Source organism: Trachurus japonicus, chromosome 6, assembly GCF_045865225.1.
Source record: "Trachurus japonicus isolate A0001 chromosome 6, Traja_1.0".
Taxonomy (NCBI): domain Eukaryota; kingdom Metazoa; phylum Chordata; class Actinopteri; order Carangiformes; family Carangidae; genus Trachurus; species Trachurus japonicus.
The window spans coordinates 25,882,435-25,901,452 of NC_140912.1; the positions used below are offsets into that span (position 1 = coordinate 25,882,435).

A 19,018-nucleotide genomic window follows, 5' to 3' on the forward strand; every position below is an offset into this window, starting at 1 on the left:
AAACAAAACAAAACTGAAAGAAAACATCTTGAAATCGAACCCCTCTGAAATTCATCTTTCCCTTCTAGAGAGGCTGTGAATCTTTTTGTTTCTTTTTCTCTCTGTCGTTATATCTTCAAGTTATACGTGACAGTTTCGTAAGGATTGCATGTTTTTCCTCTGTCTTTGTTTATGTCTGAGGTTGTAGGGGGAGAGGAGAGAGGATGTTCAGGATGTCGGAACAGGGGCTCGGGGCGTGAAAGGGGGGTCGGGGTGGGAGGGGAGGGGGAGCAGCAGTGCTGGGTCAGGCTCTCCAGTGTCAGTCAGTGTCTTCTTCTCTAGAGGTAAGGGTACTGGTTGACCTTGGTGGGGCTCAGCGGGTATCCAGTGTAGACCGTGGAGGCGGGCGAGGCGCTGATGTAGGCCTGGTGGTGGGCGAACTGGGCCTGGTACTGGCTGTGGTGGAGCGTCGGCGAGGGCAACACGCGGTGGCCCATGCTGACGGGCACCTGGTGGACGATGCTCGGCGGGTAGCTCCCGTGCTGGACCGCGTGGTGGCGCGCCGAGCCTTGCGACGCCACCAGGTGGGCCACGGTGCCGGTGGAGCCCAGGGCGGCGGGGGCCGTGTAGGTGTAGAGGTGCGGCTGGCTGGGCAGGTGCGTGGCGGCGGCCAGGTGCGGGTGGACGTTGCCCGTGTGGGAGGGGCTGTTGTGATGGAAGGAGTACGGGGCCTGAGTGGCGATGGTGGGGGTGATGTAGGCCTGCTGGCGCCGGTGACCGCCGTTCCGCTCAGCTACCATGTGCTGCTGGGCCTGGAGGAGGAGATGATGGAACGTTAGAGATTCATGTTTTTCACTGCAATACAATGAGGATGTTGTACTGTTCAATTATACTGCCTTAGTTTACTTATTGTGTGGAAGTGCGGGGTAACATGTACATTATTTTTTTTAGTAAGAATCATTCATAATAAAGCTGAATTTAGAGAACATACCAATATTTTATTTCTGAAGTCAGGGTTATTGAAACTTGAAGAGATAATAGAATTGCAGACATGTTTAAAGCCAAAAAATTAAGAATTGCCTGAGAACATTCAAAAATTAATTGTGTTCACGTCAGAAGATGAAAATCATTGAAGATTTGATTTCTAGCTCAAGTTGCTCGGACCACCCTGTTGTCGGAGTAAAACTTTGGCATTCTCAACAGATTAATTTGAAGGGTTGTATAGATATTTTACATTTTAAAAAAATGTATAAAGAGAAACAAATTAGAAATATGCATAGGAAATTTGACTAGATGTTTAATTTTGAGTTTTTTTGGTCTTGTAAATTAACTTATGGCTTGGGTTGATGTAGTACTAGTAGTAGTAGTTAGGGGCAGGCATAAATAAGAATTATATTCTTATCACTGCTCCTTTCCAATCATAAAAAGTGAAAAGAACCATAAACCAACCATAAAAAGAAAGAAAGAAAGAAAGAAAGAAAGAAAGAAAGAAAGAAAGAAAGAAAGAAAGAAAGAAAGAAAGAAAGAAAGAAAGAAAGAAAGAAAGAAAGAAAGAAAGAAAGAAAGAAAGAAAGAAAGAAAGAAGGCAAATACAGTACATCTCTCATACCTGGCTGAGATTGAGAGGCTGCTGCTGGAGGGGGTGCGGCCCTGAGCGCTGCTGTCGATAGGACCCACCTCCGGTCACGCCCCCTGGTACATGATTATTGCCAGACAGAACGCCATTGGAGGATTTGAACTTGTACGCTGAATTCTGATGGTTCATTGCATCTGCACAGGTGAAGATAACAAGTTTAGTTCAGACTTCATTACTTAACAACAGAAAAGTTATTAGTATCTTATACATGAGACTCCATTTACCTGGCATCAGGCGCTCGCACTCATTCGGTGCCTCACTGTTTTGGGTTTTGAGGGGGGGGATGATGATGGTGCGGGGGTTTCCGTTGTTGTAGTTGTCCAGTATGGTGGTCTTTGTGTCGTAGCTGTTGTTGTTGGGGGGTCTGGACTCTACGGTGTAGGGGCTGTTGTTGCTGGAACAGTCGGAGTCGGGTGAATCATGGACCGTCACACAGCTGATGACGTTCTTCCTCTGCTTTGAAGACGAGCTGGAGGGAACAAGAGGAAGTTAATGAGATAAAACATTAAATCATTTTACTATGGTTCATTTTATTTATTTATTTTATCATATCTATAATTATCTCTACATTCTTTGATCATAGATGCAGCAAAGTATTGACGCCATAAAATACATTATTCCACTGCCAAACCATATATCTGCTTTATTTTCTTTCTGTCACAAACACTTGCTTTGTGTTTCGACATTGCATATCGCACCAGTTTCAGTTCATCAGTTTTATAGTTTTATCTGCGGTGATAAAACAGATTTGATCAGCTGTCACAAAACACATAACACGCAAGAGATTACTCACTGGCCTTGAGTCGCCTAGATAACATTAAGCCACTTTGGATCAAATCACGTTTTATCATTACATGGTCAACAGTTTATAGACCCACTGAAAACGCCTATAGTATAGTGTACTGTATGTTATACAATAGTCTGAAACCCACACTGAGATCACAGAGCAAATGAAATAACAAAGAGTTGGCTTCTTAGTTTTTTGCCGTTAATGGTGGGAACATATTTCTATCCTGCTAAGTGAAAACAGATGCTTACTATGTTTTTGAACAGACTCTCATTGCCTTTATCTTGGCTGATCTGAAGTCTGCAGCCCCTTTGTGTTTGTTGTGTTTATTGTGGAAATTCATATTGCAGAGAAAAAGCCTGAGAATCTCCTACATCAGCGATTCACAGCGAGACGACACGCACCGCAAAGATAAACAAACTTTTTTCCTCCCGGTCTGCATAAGAAGAAGAACCGCATTAACATTAACATTAAGACAGGAACTACTGACCTGTTGTTCTGCTTGTGGTCGTCCTCCTCGTCCGTGTCGCTGCTGATGGTGATGATGCTGACTGCGGGGCTGGGCGTGTCGGGGATGATGATGGTCTGTCTGGGGACGTGGTGCTGGTGCTGATGGTCGCGGGTGGTGCTGGAAGCCTGCTCCGCTTCGCCGCCGCCGGCCCCCCACCCGCCGCCGCCGCCCCCGCCGCACGACGGCTGCGGGGGCGGACAGTTGGAGGCCGAGCTGTTCTGCAGCACAGCGCACCGTGGGGGCGTGTTCTCCTTCACCCTCTTGGAGCGCTGCGGGGACAGCACCGCCTGGGAGGATGACACCTCGTAGGCCGACATGTTCCTGAGAAGAAGAAAAAGACGAGGAATAGGGGGTGAGTGTCCTCTAGAAGGCGATAAACACCGATCAAAGACCTCAGAATCACGAAACCGTGACACCATCAGGATCTTATTGTGATGAGCTTTAACTGCCGGGATGATAGATTATACAGCGTCTAGAGCAGGGGTGTCAAACATGTGGCCCGTGGGCCAGAACCGGCCCACCGGAGGGTCCAATGCGGCCCGCAGTATGAATTTGCCAAGTGTGAAAATTGCAGGGAAGACAGAAGAGACATAATATTGTTGAAATTTTCAGTTTGTTCATGATGTTTTGTAAAAAGATAGTTCATTAACTGTAAACATCTTCATAAGTGAATCGAATTGGATAAACTTTATTCATCCTGAAGGAAATTCTTGATGCCAGCAGCCCATGTATAAAATTATTCCAAACAACACGACAATAAATAGACAGAATAAATAGATAAACAGACAGACAGTACCTTTAAAATATATCTAAAAATGCTGCTAATACTGATACTGATGACTAAAAAAGGAAAAAATTAGTTTAGTTTAGTGTTAATTATAGGTTATTATGTTGTTATTTTACTGGTCCGGCCCACTTGAGATCAAACTGTGCTGAATGTCGCCCCTGAACTAAAATGAGTTTGACACTCCTGGTCTAGAGTGACCTGAGTGTTAAAGAGTTACCTGGCAGACATCTGGTGCTGTTTGTTCTTTTTGGAAGAGGAGCTGTTATTGGTTGAGTGCTGCCTCATAACATGTGCCACTCCCACATTGAGCGTCTGGTTCGATGGGAGCGTGACGTGGCCAGCCAACAGGGCTGGCTGCTGCATGATGGGGTTATAATGGTTGCCATGAGGGTGGGAATTCCTGTAACATAGCACAGAGTTTTGAATTAGCACAACGACCTGAAACCTGTAAAAGCGAGGCACCGATGAGGCTGAACAATACTTATATCAGGATGATCAAAATTTAGCACTGATGGGGGATCAGGATTTCTACAGAAGCCAGCAGGTGGCAGCAGCTAACTTATCTGAAGGAGACCGAACGAGAGGCGAGGGAGAGAGCAAAGAGGGAGGGCAGAGGAGCTGACACCAGCAGCTGTGGAGCGATAGCTCTGCAGAGGAAGTGCGACACTTTCCCAATCGTCTCTCAGAGGACAACAGAGCTGCCACTGGCCAGGAGAGGGAGGGAGAGATGGCGAGGGTGGTGTCTGGTCACAGATGGACAGCTCTGAATGAATCCCGAGCATACGTGGCCCTAGCAAACCCCCTCCACACATACATATACCTGCATGCATCCACTTTATCTCCCTGCAAATTGCCCCTTCCCCATTTATCCATCTATTTATTAAGCCATCGAGCTGACAGGCTATACTTGACACGACGTCTCTACACGTACATATATCCAGTCTCCCTGTGGTAAATCTGCTCTTATAAAAGCACTACTGTTCACATGGGGAATGTGATTCACTGAAGATAAAGGACAAGCTGTCAGAAAGGTGCAGACTCCCCGGTCGATCGGTCCTATGCCATACCATCTTCCTATAGCACATTTTGACCTATAAAGGCCATAAAACCACCGCTGGCCTTGGTGAAATCCATTTATCTGAGTTGAAGTTCAGACTTACCGCTGGTGTTATGTGTATAAATTTGATTTCACAAAGTGCTTTGATTCGGTAGCTTTAAAAGGACACGTGTCAACCTATTGGAATTATTTATCCAGCTAAATCTCTTGCCTGGAGTAACGTGAGCTCAAAGCATGTAGGCCACAGCATTCAGGGAGACACGCTCATAAATCAGTTAAGGTTAAAAAAGGCCAGGAGCAGTTAAAAAAAAGTAGAGAAAGAAAGCGACGTTGTTCACCTCCAGTTGGCGAGAGGCTGCGTGCCGCTCATGGAGTCGGGGATGACAGTGGCATGCTGGACTGAGGTGTGGGTGAGCTGCTGCCAGGCCGGAGGCAGCAGGATCTGCTGGGTGCCGCTGGGCCAGGCCTGCTGAGGTAGGACAACACAGAGTGGAGGGGAAAAACAAAAAGAGACAGAGAGAGAAAGGAGTCAGTTGTCATGTCGTAGAATTTAATTAATCTCTTTTTATTAGCAAATTCACCGTGGGACTGCAAATTTACCCATGACATTCGACACATTATAAATGCATGAACAAATGAAACTCATTGAGCATGGGCTGATTAGTTTGAAGCTGTTGTGATAAATGGCGGCATCTTTTACAAAAGTGCATCACAACAGCTGGTTTCCAGGAGCTACTGGGCATTGCAGAACGAACTCCACCATGCAGCGTCAAGGAGACATCCACTGACAAAAGAGATAAGACCAGGACTTAATAAAGATGTAGAGCAGCTCCTTCCCTTTGTGTGCGTGTGTATGAGTAACTGAGCCTGCATGTGTGTGTGTCTGTGGGCTACTGACTGTGATTATGTTTTTGACTCGAGTCAAATCAACCTATGTTTTAATTAAATTCATAGATCTATTCAAGCTGCTGTAAAAGAGGCTACTTTGTATTTCTGATGCAGTAGGAGTATCAGGGATAATATGCCCGGAGATATGTGCCAAGATGAGTGTGCGTACATGCATGCCTGAGCGTGTTGGTGTGTGTTAACTGTGTGTATGTGTGTGTGTGTGTGTGTTAGTGTGTGCGTGTAACCCTAATAGTTTAATGCAGTTCTATTGATTAGCACTTTAATGTCAGGGCTAATGAATTGTTCCTTTAATACCATTTGCACATCTATTTACAACAGCATCAGTATGTGCTGCAGCATGCACATGTTTAAATAGAGGAAGAGACAGACAGAGAGAGAGTGAGGGAGGAGAGGAGAGGAGAAGAGGAGGGGAGTACCATACAAAATGCAAAGCCGGTAATCTGTGCCTATAGCATGGTAACTTTCTACCTCATGTTTTATCTTTATCGTTATCTTCACCTTTATCTTTCCTTTCATACATTTTGCTTTGCTCTGTCTGTTCCCATTATACTCCGACACAAAGTGGCTGCTCTGCTCCGTAGTCTGGCTGCAGGCATGTGGACGCTGAATTGTTTTTGTCTGAGGGAGGCTGCAAAGTCTGAGCCGACCAGCCTGTCTGTCGCTGAAGTGCCGCTTAGGGTGGGTGGGTTGGTTGTGTGTGTGTGTGTGTGGGTTACATGGGTGATCTGCAGGCCAGTAGAGCTGCCTTGTTCGATGACTGACATCGCTAATGGAACATTCTGGAGCTCCGAGATGGTCTTTACATCTAAGACCACATCCAAGGCCTTTTATCATCATGCCATTAAGAGACACTAATACATCCATCCATCTCCTGCTCCTCCTCCTCCTCCTCCTGCTCGCTCTATCTCCATTCCTGGCACTCTACATGCCTCTCTCACTAGGCGTCTGCGTTGTGTAACCAGCCTGTCTGCCCTGAAATGGTAACCCAGTTAAGAAGCCCTTTTTCTTTCTTCTCCGAGCCCCTACCATCACTATCAGCGGCCCCAACCGCCTCCCACCTCGACCTACACTCCCCGGGTGAAAACCCCTTTGTCACCTCAGGGCTTTGAAAGCCCCAGCTCTCACTGCCCAATTGTTTCCACATTTTCTGCATTCCTGCTCCAGATAAAGGTCCTGCTGGTTTCTCTGCCGCCCTGCTTGGAGCCTCCTTCACTCTCTTACCCCCCCCCCCCTCCATCTCCACCTCCACCTTCTCCACCCAAGGAGCTTGCAGGAGGGGGTGAACTTGCATGGGTCCACGATGGGCGAAGGGTGCACACTGCAAAAACTCACAATCTTACCAATAATATTTGTCTTATTTCTAGTCGAAATGTCATTTCTAGTCAAAACAAATCAAATTATACTCAAAATAAGACTCGTCACATTAAAAATTAGCTTGTTTTTGCCTTTTTCAAGCATATTTTCACTTGAAATAAGTAGAAAAATCTGATAGTGGAGCAAGTTTTTCTTCCTTATTACAAGCTCAAAAAACTTGCTTTCACTGGCAGATTTTTCTACTTATTTCAAGTGAAAATTATCTAAAAACAAGTCATCTTGTCAAATGATACATTTTGACAAGAAATAAGACAAATATTCTTGGAAAGATTTTGAGTTTTTGCAGTGCAGGGTGCAGAATGGAGAGGTGGAGGGGGGGTTACAGTACAGTGAGCAGTGGGTGGGTGAGGACACAGGTGGAGCCGTGGAGGAGATTGCAAACCAAGAGGCTCAGACAAGCCTGCGAGACCTCCCACAGTAACCGAATAAACATGGCGCAGCACACACATGCACACACACACACACAATAACACACACCACCCAGTTATTAGGTGTGCTGCTCGCTGGCCTATATAAACCATCTGCTTACGTTAACTATTGCCTCTCTTTGTTTAACATGTGTGCAGGCTGAGGTTACAGTGAACACCTGCAGAGCACGGTGGCAACGCGTGAGCTCCACTTGATGTATCAATTAATGCAATTTGTGTTTTTTTTTTTAGTTTTTTTTTTAGGCATTTTAATTTTTTCCTTTTTTTTTCCTTTTATTAAGCCATCAGATCCATGAATCTGGTGATGGGAGGTTTCTGGTCATGCAGAGCCTCATCCAAGCTTCCCCTGACCTTCCAGGCTCCTCTGAGGCCTGTAATTTGGAGCGCCTGACTTGGAACCAGCCCTAGAGCTAATCACCATTTGGTATCTGACAGATTAACCCGCCATAGAAAATACAGGCATGCTCACACACACACACACACACACACACACACACACACACACACACACACACACAGTGCTAGCTGCCTGCCTGCCTACTGCATGATTAACTGGAGATAAGGGAGCGCTTCAAACTCCCTGGATTCTCAGGGATATTTAAAGCCTTCATGGAAATTTCCATAGGGAAGGAGGTGGTGTGGCAATGGAAGTGGTCTACAGCATGTGTGTGTGAATGTGTGTGTGTGTGTGTGCAGGAAGAGTGATGCACAGTCACTCTCTGTTACTTCCAACAACTGTATATTAGCAGCTAAAGCTCCGGCTCCGCTGCACAGGCTCCAGTGAAGGCCTTCTCTGTGTGAAAGGCTGCTGCCTTTGTGTGCATCGGACCGTGGCGGCCTCAGCCTCCAGGAGAGCGGGGCAGCGGAGAGAAAGAGAGAGCGAGAGCGAGGAGGAGAGAGAGAGAGCGAGAGAAAGAGAAAGAGAGAGGCAGGGAGCAATACACAGAAGAGCGCTCGGGAAAAAAACAGCTGCCAGCAGGAGCAGGGTCACGAACATTGAGTGATTTCCAGCCTCCATCGATAGATACTATTCTTAGTGAAGGCTTATGAAAAGAAGGATGCAGAGAGCTTTGTTTGAATGCGAGCAGTTCCAAGTCTCACAGGCACCGTTATTGTTAGGGCCCACAAAAGTCTATTAGTTTTCTCTCTGTGATAACCTGCTCGACTTCCTACCTGTGTAAGCAGGCCAGGTTGGATCTGCAGAGGCTGGGCACCAGGGGCCTGCGTCACTATGGGAACAGCATTCTCCATCCGCACAGAGTAACTGGTGTGCTTGGAAGGGGACGCCTGCAGCCCTGTGCACAAATAAAGCACACACACACACACACACACACATAGACAATGTCAACAAATAAGTGCAAGTAATGCTTCTCACATCTGTCACTTATAAACAACATCATGCTATCCGCTAAAATAAAGAGCGAGGGATCAGGACTACGGGGTTACACGTGCAAAGTGATTTATCTGCATTCAACAGATGTCAAAGCCCTTCTGCTATGTGCAAATATAGCAGAGAAACAAAAACAGTAGTCATGGCAATAGTATAAAAACAGAGACTAATAACGGAGAATTTTTTTTCTTCTATCAGCCATTCCGCAGTAAGAATAAACAAACAAATAAAACAATGGCCGTCCTCCCAGTGCAAACACAGAGGAGACAAAAGGGGCATGAGTAAGCATTACACAAAGATATTACATTTCCTTTCAAATGACAAATTGCCTTATTAAGTTATCGTTGAATCATCATTTGTATAATGCGATTGACACTGCCAGTGTGGCGCTAGATTAAAACTGCAACGCCAAAAAGCTAACAGCAAAAAAAAAGGGACAAAGAGACAAACGAAGAACTGAATACAGCTCTGTATTATGGTACCAGACAAATGCTTAAAGCAAATTCTAGTCTGAAGGTTGAATTGCTCTACTGTGGTTTTTATTGTATCACGATCTTTTCTATTCCAGGTTATCATAGCTGAGATCTGTTTTGCACAATTCCCCACACATCTCTCTCCTACCCATCCGTTGCAAATGCTTACTGACAGCTCAGAGTAGACCCCCCCTTACCTTGGAAGCCAGGTGGGCAAACGATGAGAGCCTGCTGGAAAGGGTCGGGTCGGGCAGCGCAGAGCTGAGGAGCCCCCGGCTGCAGGGGCATGCTCCTCTGGGCCACGGCTGCCATGGAGGCAGCTGAGGGCTGGTAGAGTGCAGATTGGTAGTTTAGTATGGAGACATCGGGACTTGCAAAGGAAAGGGTGGCATTGTTGGTGGTGGAGGAGGGAGCCAGGTTGGTGGCCTAAAGGAATGATGGGACCAAAATAAAAATCATGAGAGTGGGAGGCTCTGATGGGAGGGACAGGGAAGTGGAAGTGCTCCGAGGTGGAAGAAGAGCACACATGGCGAAAAAAAAACAAAAAAACAAAACAAGAAAGGTAAAAGATGCAAAAAACAACCACCGGATCAAGAGATGGCGGCGGCATCCATCATTGATGAAAGCCGATGGAGGAATGAGGAAATTGGACAACTGATTTCAACGTGTCTAGTTAAAATATGCGCATTGTTGATTTGATTAATTAGAGGAGGGGGAGAAAGAATGAGAGGAGAGATGCAATCAATGCTGTAATTCCTAGAATAATTAACTATCAATGAGCAAAATGCCACAAGAGCAAAGAGCCGAGATTTTCATCCTTTTACAGTGTTTACTGACCTCATGTCTTTAGTAACACAGTAATGCACTGCTGGACAGGAAATGTATATGTCCATACTGATAATACGCTGCACATGAATCAATATTTTATATGTCTTGGGGCACTATCTCGAAACAATTAGCCACACAGCAGCGCAGGCATTTCCCCTTATTATTGCATTTAAATGAGCATAAAGCCATAAGGAGAATGCATTATAATATCATGTAAATGGTACCGAATAACGACTTGATTTAATGAGCTGCAGCAAAATTTGACATCCCATGTCACAGCTTCACTATCTAGCCTTCAAATCAATACGCCTGACAGGAGTAATATTTCACAGCCAACAGTCATTCTGTAATTATGTAAGCTCAGGTCACTCCAGCTTGTCTTGACCATTAATAAGACATGTGGAATAACTAAAACCGCCGAGGGGAAAACATCCCGGAGACAAACAAATGCTTTTAAGAGACACGGCTCAGCTTGTAAGAAGAAGTATTTGCTCCACAAGACATTGTCTAATTTTAGCGCTTTCATTACGCATACATAGGGGTGGAGGGAAATACAGAGACAGCGCTTTCATTTTTCATTTGCTCTCTTTAGCGTGTTCAATGAACACCAGGGGAGGGAACATAATCAATACGGCACTGTGGCATTCATCATAAACAAGCACGGGAGCAACAAAATACAAGCCAAAGATGCATTCCAGTCTTGCAAATGAATCGAACTGAATAAATCACTAACTTAAGTCTGTCTATATGCCCTGAGAGCCGGGCGTAAAAAAGACAAGCCGAGGGAATGTTAATCCATTTAAATCACAGCAAGATGGGTTTTTTTTCTTTTTTTTTTTGTCGCATGCTACACAGTGTGAGCTGGCTCGATATAGTTGGTGATAAAGAACTCTGTTTACTAAAGAATGGGGAGGGGGTGGGAGAGAGAGCGAAAGCAGGAGTTGTAACTAAGCACAATCTGGAAAACCTTGCAACCCCGCAACGCTTCTGTGATTCCGGCGGTAGCCCAAAAGTCAGCAGTTTCGATTCACATGCCGTAAGGAGAACGAAAAGCGGCAAAAAAAAAAAGCACCACGAGGCTCAAGTCGAACCAGAGAAAACGGAGAGGAAAGAGGAGAAGACAGAGGAGAGGAGGAGGACAGGAGGGAGAGGAGGGGGAAACGAGAGGAAGCCTGGTAAAGGGATTCTTAAGGCCTGAAAGCCCCAGAATGCAAGGCAAGCAGGAAGTAAGGGCTTGTCATGTGTGTAATCAGCACTTTGTGACAATCCCACAGGACCCGGGGCACAGGCAGAAATGCAGGCAGACAGATATACATGCACCAAGGCAGAAAGGCAGGACAGTAGGCATGGAAACGTGAAGACAGACAAGAGAGGAGGGGCGGATGGGGAATAAAACAAAACAAAGAGACATAGAGCTGCTCACTGATGTTCAACCACTGATATTTAACTTTAGCTGTGTTGGCAAATGTGCACCACTCTTATTTTTTTTCTTAATGAACTTGGGCTCGGCTTTAATTATCCATCTTGACACGCTCTATTGTATTTTTGGTGAGAATACTATTATTTTGAAGGTCACATCTTTTATTATATTCCGAACTTGTAGTTTCAGCTGCATTTTCCCCTTTAATCATCAACTATGATAACTTTACTGGAGCCCACTGTGAAAGCGCAGTAAACCATAGCTAAACTCATTTCCATACTCGCATCTGACAGCGGTTGATCGGTGGTTGATGATGGATGAATACAGTAGATGGATGTTTATTCTTTTACACTGCAAAAACTCAGAATCTTACCAAGAATATTTGTCTTATTTCTAGTCAAATGTAATTTATAGTCAAAACAAATCAAATTATACTTAAAATAAGCCTCATCACATAAAAATTAGCTTGTTTTTAGACACTTTTGACTTCTTTCAAGCATATTTTCACTTGAAATAAGTAGAAAAATCTGATAGTGGAGCAAGTTTTTCTTTCTTATTACAAGCACAAAAAACTTAAAATTAAAATGATCTAAAAACAAGTTAATTTTTAGGTGATGAGTCTTATTTTAAGTGGAAAGAGATTCGTTTTGACTAGAAATGAGACATTTTGACAAGAAATAAGACAAATATTCTTAGAAATATTTTGAGTTTTTGCAGTGTAGTTTTTTTTGTTTGTTTGTTTTGTACCTGGCTGTGCACAGTGTTGAGCTGGTTGTTGAAGGTCATGGTGAGGTTGGTGGAGGTGGTGGGGGCCACATGGGTGATAAAGGGCGTCTTGCTCTGGTTGACCGTGTCGTACATGTTGACACGCCGCTTGCAGATCTCCATGTTTTGGAAGCACGACTTCACGCTGTGACAGAGAGACAGAGAGCGGGAGAGGAGAGGAGAGGGGGATGAGATGAGAGACGTTACTTCTGCTGCTGCTTAAAATGATCATTAATAATGAGAAGAAGAACAACAACAGAGAACAACAACAGAGTGTGTGCCGAGCTCATACTGTGTGCTGTGCGGGAAATCGAGGAGATGGGACATGGTGACGAAGGGGTGGTTGAGCGTTTCGATGGGGGTGATCCTCTTGTCCGCGTCGATGGTCAGCATCTTGGTTAACAAGTCGATGAACTCCCTCCTGTCGGCCTTTTCCGCCAGCATGTCGCTCCCCTCCAGATCTGACGTCATGTTCACCTGGGTGCATGAAACAAACACACACAAACACACACACACACACATACCGATTCTTAGCATCTCAAATGGCTGATTGAGTATTCAAGGTCTCTAATGTTTCTGCAGACGTCAGAGAAAAAATCTCTCCCGCGGTTCATTCCCATAGAGAGACCTATTAATATACTCACAAGGCCTCATCAGTTAGGGTGTCAGTTTGTGTGTCACAGAGCCACAGTGATAACCTTGCACTTTAGTGACATTATAAACATTTGCACTGGTATTCATAGCGCCACTTGAAATATCTCCTGGCGCCTTCACTGAGATTTTTATCTATTCCTCCTAAGATGTGAAAACAAACAAAAAAACATGAACCCAATAAATGCTTCCATTGGCGAGTTGTTAAAGAAGCCCTTTCACAAAGAACACCGTTTTCTGAGTTGCCTCTGAAAAAAAAGCTGACATAAGACAACTTAACCTAAATATGTTCTGAGGCAGTTCTGGGAAGCTGCCTTGGAACATCATGTTGCTCCATCTGTATTAAGCACTGCAGCTTAGGTTGTGGATAAATACTGGGGGAGAGCAGCAGATTTCTTTTCTGCTTTGATGCAAATCTACAGAACTAGTAGGAAATGGGTCTGGGTTTTTTTTTTACTTTTTTGGGTTGTCGTGTCGTGTGTGTGGGGGTGAGGAACGGAGGAAGCAGGACAAGGTCATGATATAGTCTGTCTGGGCTAAAGCGAACAAGCAGTTTGTCAGGCGACGCGAGGACAGAGACGGGGGGACAACAGACACACAGACAGACAGACAGACAGTCTTGTTTATTGTGGTTCTGCCATGCAGAGGTAGCAGGCCTGTTTTTCATAAGGACGCGGCGCTTATCTGTAGGCCTGCTCCAGGGGCTATCAGATGTGCTGCCAGTCAACACCGCAAATCTGATTCAATTCTCTTTTCTCTATGCAGGTTATTCAGGCTCGGTAACCATGCCTCTCTCGCTCTCTCTCTCTCTGCTTGCCATCTCCGCTGGCTGTGATAAAGGAATAATCTGCAGAATGAGGTGAGAAATAATCACATTGTCCTCTGCGAGTCGAAGAGATGACTTTGGGAAAGTGTACAGTTCGGCGGTGCACGCGTAGCATGAGGCCGAGGTGTGCCGCTATGAGAAAGTGGCCTGAAGAAGGAAAAAAAAAAAGTTTGCTCATCATCGATTTAATTAAAATATGTGGATTTACTAGATAGACGAGATATTTTCAGGCTTCGTTTTACTTCCAAGTTGCAGCAGAAAGGCAACATTTGACATTTCCAAATGTTGAATGGGAAACGGTCTGTGAAGAACACAGGGGCTTCCACTAACATGGTCAGCCTCGCGTGTCTTGCATGTCAACGGCTGTTTATGGAGCCACATCTGTGTCGTGAGGAGCAACTGACATAACCACTACCGGAGTTAAGGGCATGGACGGCAGATGTCGAGCAGTGGGACAGATTGGGCTACGCCTCAGGAGACGTGGAGTTGGGCATGCAGGACGCACGCTGCTGCAGCGCCGCAGCAGCAGCAGCAGCAGCATGTGCGGATTCGCTCGTAAACTTTATTTCACAGTGGGAGGAGAGGCGGAAAGAAAGGATGAGCGTGTTTAAGTGTATGTAATAAAAGGAAGATAAGGTGAAGAACACGCTGCTATGTGGTTTCACTCCTATCAACGGAGATATCGGATGATTGCAGATCAAAGTGGAATCCATTTTTGAGCAGTTCCAAACCTTCCCTCCACATCCGCATCGGGCCATTTGCTCTAAGTTGGGTCTCTGATTTACTCAAATTAGATATACTTGTGACTAAAGCCTCCCCACATTTCCCACGACTGAAAGGAGGTTCATTATCTCTTCCTGGCACCCAGCCCCTCTGTCTTGCAGGGCCTTCAGCTATATCATCCATTATACACGCGGAGACAGATGTCCACAAGGCTGACTTGTTTATACAGTCGGGGATAGTGAGATGGGGGCAAAATAGGCGGTTTTCTCTCACATTAAGCTTGTGCAGCTCTGCTAGTATCTCCTCTGTGTTTCTGCAGTAAAGCCGAGTCTGGCTGCAAACAGTGAGAGAAAGATGGGACACAGAGCTTGAAGCATAGGAGACAGAGATGACCCAGGGGATATCATACCACTGCAGGTTGGTTTCATTAAACTCCATGCTGCATGTGTGTGTGTGTGTCTGTGTGTGTGTGTGTGTGTGTGGTAACTGCAAATTCAACAAACCCAGGCAGTGATAGCATCTCGTCCCAGCCGACAGCATGTTATTCCAGACAGGCCTGACAGCGGCCCAGGGCGCTACTGGACAACCGTAATTGTCTCCATCACTTAAGTAGCTACATGTGTTGTTGCTGCTGTTTGGGCACCGAGACATCATCCATATTCGAAAAAAAAAAAAAAAAAAAAGAAATAATTCACCTGCTTAACTCTTATCTCTTGGCTAGTCTTTATCGGAGGCAGGATCGAGGAGCGTGATGACGGGAGAGCACTGTCAGAGATTTGAAGGGGGACCTAGGAAAAACATTGTAATTTTCCATCAGCGCTGCCGTATCTGCCAGCAGAACCAGCATTTGGCCCGAGCTAAGGGGGAACAAAACAACACTGCACTATCATCTCACTGTCAGGCACGTCCTATCAAAATGTCATGGCTACATGTGAACTTTCCCACCGTGGAGAGATGAATTCACTCTGAGTCACAGAGAGGGAAAAAAAACGCGACAAAAGATGTGGCCGAGGTCAATGACAGTGCTTCTCCCGCCTTAAACTCTGTAAGTCGCTTTTTTTTTTGGTAGGTTATGTAACGTCTTCCCCTAAAACAAACAGATTCCAACAGGTGACATGCAGGCAGCGCTGCAGGGAGAGAGGGGCGAACCAGCTGAGTCACGCAGACACAACACGCTGCGGGTCCCACTGAGCCGGTCTGAAAAACTGGTTGGGACCCTGTGGAATGTGCGCATGTATGAATATGAGTGTGTGAGTGAGTGTGTGTGTGTGTGTGTGTGTGTGTGTGTGTGTGTGTGTGTGTGTGTGTGTGTGTGTGAAAGAGCGGATGAAAACAGAGGAAAACATTTTGTACCTTTTTTGCCCTCTACATGCTGACATGCAGTGCAGATGTACGGAGCAGAAACGGCACCGCCACAACACTCGTCGGCGCTTAAATAGGAAAAGCAAACTGTACATATCTAACACGTTAACCAGCCTCACCACATGTTCAGCTCAAATGTCTGTCTGTAACTTATTAGACAGCGGTCGGAGCGAAATGAAGAGCAGAGGCAGAGCAGAGGGTTGAGGAGGTTTTTTTGGTTTTTTTGTCGGTGAACAGCTGCTTTCAGTTCACTGCTGTAAAAAAAATCCTATATAGCGGCAAGAGCTCCACCGCATCTGGAGATCAGGCCGTGAAAGGATAAATATTTTAAAGGTCTTCAAATATTTGATAGATAATTCTCGGGATGTGATGTGATGGATCAAACTGGCCCCGGGATCTATAAGTAGCGTCATCAGAGGACGGAGGCCTTCAAAATGTGAGACATTGAAGCAAAAACATCAGTGATGCTTTTAGACGTGTATAATAGTACCTGCGCCATGTCATCCAAGCAGTTGAAGATGTACTTGCGAGCCTCCTTGGACTTGATCCCCGTTTCACCCTCGTGGTCCTCCGGAGTCTGTGGGAGAGACAAGAAGCAGATGTTCATCCCAAATCCCATCACACTTCCCCCTCTGGAAACGCACTATTTACATTTGGCTCATTACAGCCTCTTGTTGTTGATGTGCAGCAGGACTCGGCTTGCCCTCTGAGCAACCCTGGGGTAGCACACAAACACTCATCTAACAGCTAGAGAAGATAGGGAAAAGGAAGGAAAGGGAAGGAAAAGGAGGGGTCGGGGGTGCTGCTGCATGTGGAAGTGCACACTACATCCCATCAACACCGAGTCGAGGTACAGACGGGAGTGATATGAAGAATAAACATCGTGATTATCCCTCAAAGGTTGAGGACGTACTCAAACCCGATCCACGAACACATGGTATTTTTAATTACAGGCAGCGAGAAAGCAACGCAGCTGCCATTCGTCGACGTGGAAACACGTGGCGAGGTCAGATCGAAGCTGAGCAGTCGCTCTAGATCGGAAAAGAAGTCGGTCAGGATCAGGATGCCTTGATGTTTGACTTTCCACATACCAGAGACGCTAGATAGAAGATCCCGATGAGTTACAGCTAATAAACCGTCTCTGTGTCATTCTTATATAGCGCTGCTGTCAACTCACAGCAAATGACAACAGTGTGTTTATAAAAAAAAAAAAGAGCCACATGAGCCCAGAGCTCTTAACACTTCTTCATAGAAATTCCTCAGTGTGAGCAAACATGTGGGAAAAGTTGCGTAACTTTTTTTTTTTTCTACCTGACACCTGCTAAAAGCCCGTGGGCAGCTGACTGCAGAGCACGCACGCTCTCCACTCTATATTAATGTGTCTTCATTTAAACTCCAATCATCACTCTCATCTGTTGTTGTCAGTGTGGTATGTTGATGGGTTTCACAAGAAGAAGAGGAGCTCGGCTTCTCTTTTTTTTTCTTTCCGAAGCAGATCAGACAGAGCAGACGTTGGAAACAAACACATCGGCATACCCTGCAGAGATGGAGGATCATTCAGTGTTTGCAATTTGATACAGTCAGGAACTCGGTGTGCAAATTCAACTGTGCGACGACACACACAAAAGTTCAAGTTAAGTTAATCAGGCTAGGAAAGAAAGGAGTGCACCTCCTCATTGAGTGGCCTACATAACGGGACAGTGGGAAAGGCTGGGAGAGGGAGGGGGGGTGGGGAGAGCAGACGCCCTCTGAGCTCTGGTGCTGCATGGGTTTCCATTTGTCAAATCCTCTAACACAGATCTATTTTGCTCTCATAACACCTCTCACTTTGTTTATAGCCAGAAACGGAGCCCTGTGTTTTTCTGTGTCTAATCTACAGTATCTTTGTCATTCCAGCTGTACCTTGAGTCTCCAGAGGGGGTAGGTGGAGTCGGGGTCTCTGTTGAAGAACCTGGTGGTCTTGGTCCCTGCGCTCAACAGATACTCCGCTGGCAAACCCTGCGTCTGTGAGATGTACCGGATCTGCAACACACGAGACGAAAAAAACACAGTCACATCACATGCACGAGTGAAACATTTAGTTTGGAAGCACTTCACAAGAAAAAACTTTGAGAAGGACGTACGGTGTGAAAATCTAGGCCAGCGGTACTCAATAGGCGGCCCGCGGGCCGCATCCGGCCCGCCGAACCTTCCAATCAGACCCGCGACTGAGTTCTACTAGTTTACATATTACTGTATACTGTATTTCTCGGGCTCCGTGCGCCTGTAAGTCAAAGCGCTGGGACATGGAAACACGTGCGCAGCGTTTGTGTGTGCCTGTGAGGCGCTGCACTGGGATACAGAAACGCCGACGAACCCAAATCACCATGAGTGAAGCGGGGGAGCGGGCTGGACTGCAGGGTTTTCCCTGCCTGTCTGCAGAGACCGTGGGTGATTTTCACCGCCGTCTTGGTTCAACTGTGTGTGCATCATGCATGGGGGGGCCGTTCAGATGAAGCGTCTTTTGCGCGCGCTCAAACCCATTCAATGTAGCCGCGCGTCATGCACGCGCACAACTCAAAAGCCGTAGCTGCGCGCATTTGATGAGACGCGATTGTTTTTCCGTGCACGTCAGCGGTGCACAGCTGCACGACCTGCTTCTCCCCCGGTGTTGTGTCCCGGTTCCCTCGGCCTGTGTCTCTCCTACTGTTTCCCACTGAGCTCTGCCTCTTTTGACAGGTGAAGGAAGCCCGTGTGTGGAAAGAAGTCTCCTCCGAGATGTAGAATGTGTATTATAGAAGAGAAACACACATTTCAGGACCAATGACTTGTATCCTCAGAACAGAGTCAGACATGTCCTGTGATGGTCAGGTCATATTTAAATTGAAAATCACAGGGCATGTCTGAGGATACAAGTCAGCAGTGTAAAGCTCCAGCATGATATGTAAATGATGATATGATAATGTCAAGATTTTTCATTTTATATCATACAAAACACCATAAAGTGTATAAATAAAAATGATGTGCTTACAAGTAAAATAAAAATATTTAAATTATTAGACGAAAAAGGTTAATTTAATTTCAATCTAGGCCTATTTGGATGTGCGGCCCCCAAGGTGTCTGTTAAGAAAAA

General features: G+C 45.7%; 1 protein-coding gene across 3 annotated transcripts in view; it reads right to left on the reverse strand.

Annotated features, from left to right (window-relative positions):
- Positions 1-230: 230 nt before the first annotated feature.
- The window catches only part of hipk2 (homeodomain interacting protein kinase 2), a 76,661-nt gene continuing 57,873 nt past the window's right edge, over positions 231-19,018 (reverse strand). For 2 of the 3 annotated variants that reach the window (XM_085780030.1, XM_085780031.1), the window contains 12 exons: positions 17,809-17,928; positions 16,397-16,483; positions 12,637-12,821; positions 12,327-12,489; positions 9,529-9,757; positions 8,642-8,763; positions 5,096-5,226; positions 3,918-4,100; positions 2,893-3,234; positions 1,840-2,084; positions 1,589-1,749; positions 231-791 (listed from right to left, as the gene is read on the reverse strand). In XM_085780030.1, the coding sequence (XP_085636156.1) occupies positions 318-791; positions 1,589-1,749; positions 1,840-2,084; positions 2,893-3,234; positions 3,918-4,100; positions 5,096-5,226; positions 8,642-8,763; positions 9,529-9,757; positions 12,327-12,489; positions 12,637-12,821; positions 16,397-16,483; positions 17,809-17,928 (2,442 nt within the window). In that variant the 3' untranslated portion in view covers positions 231-317. The remainder of the gene's footprint in view (positions 792-1,588; positions 1,750-1,839; positions 2,085-2,892; positions 3,235-3,917; positions 4,101-5,095; positions 5,227-8,641; positions 8,764-9,528; positions 9,758-12,326; positions 12,490-12,636; positions 12,822-16,396; positions 16,484-17,808; positions 17,929-19,018) is intronic. The other variant, XM_085780033.1, reaches the window with a different exon arrangement.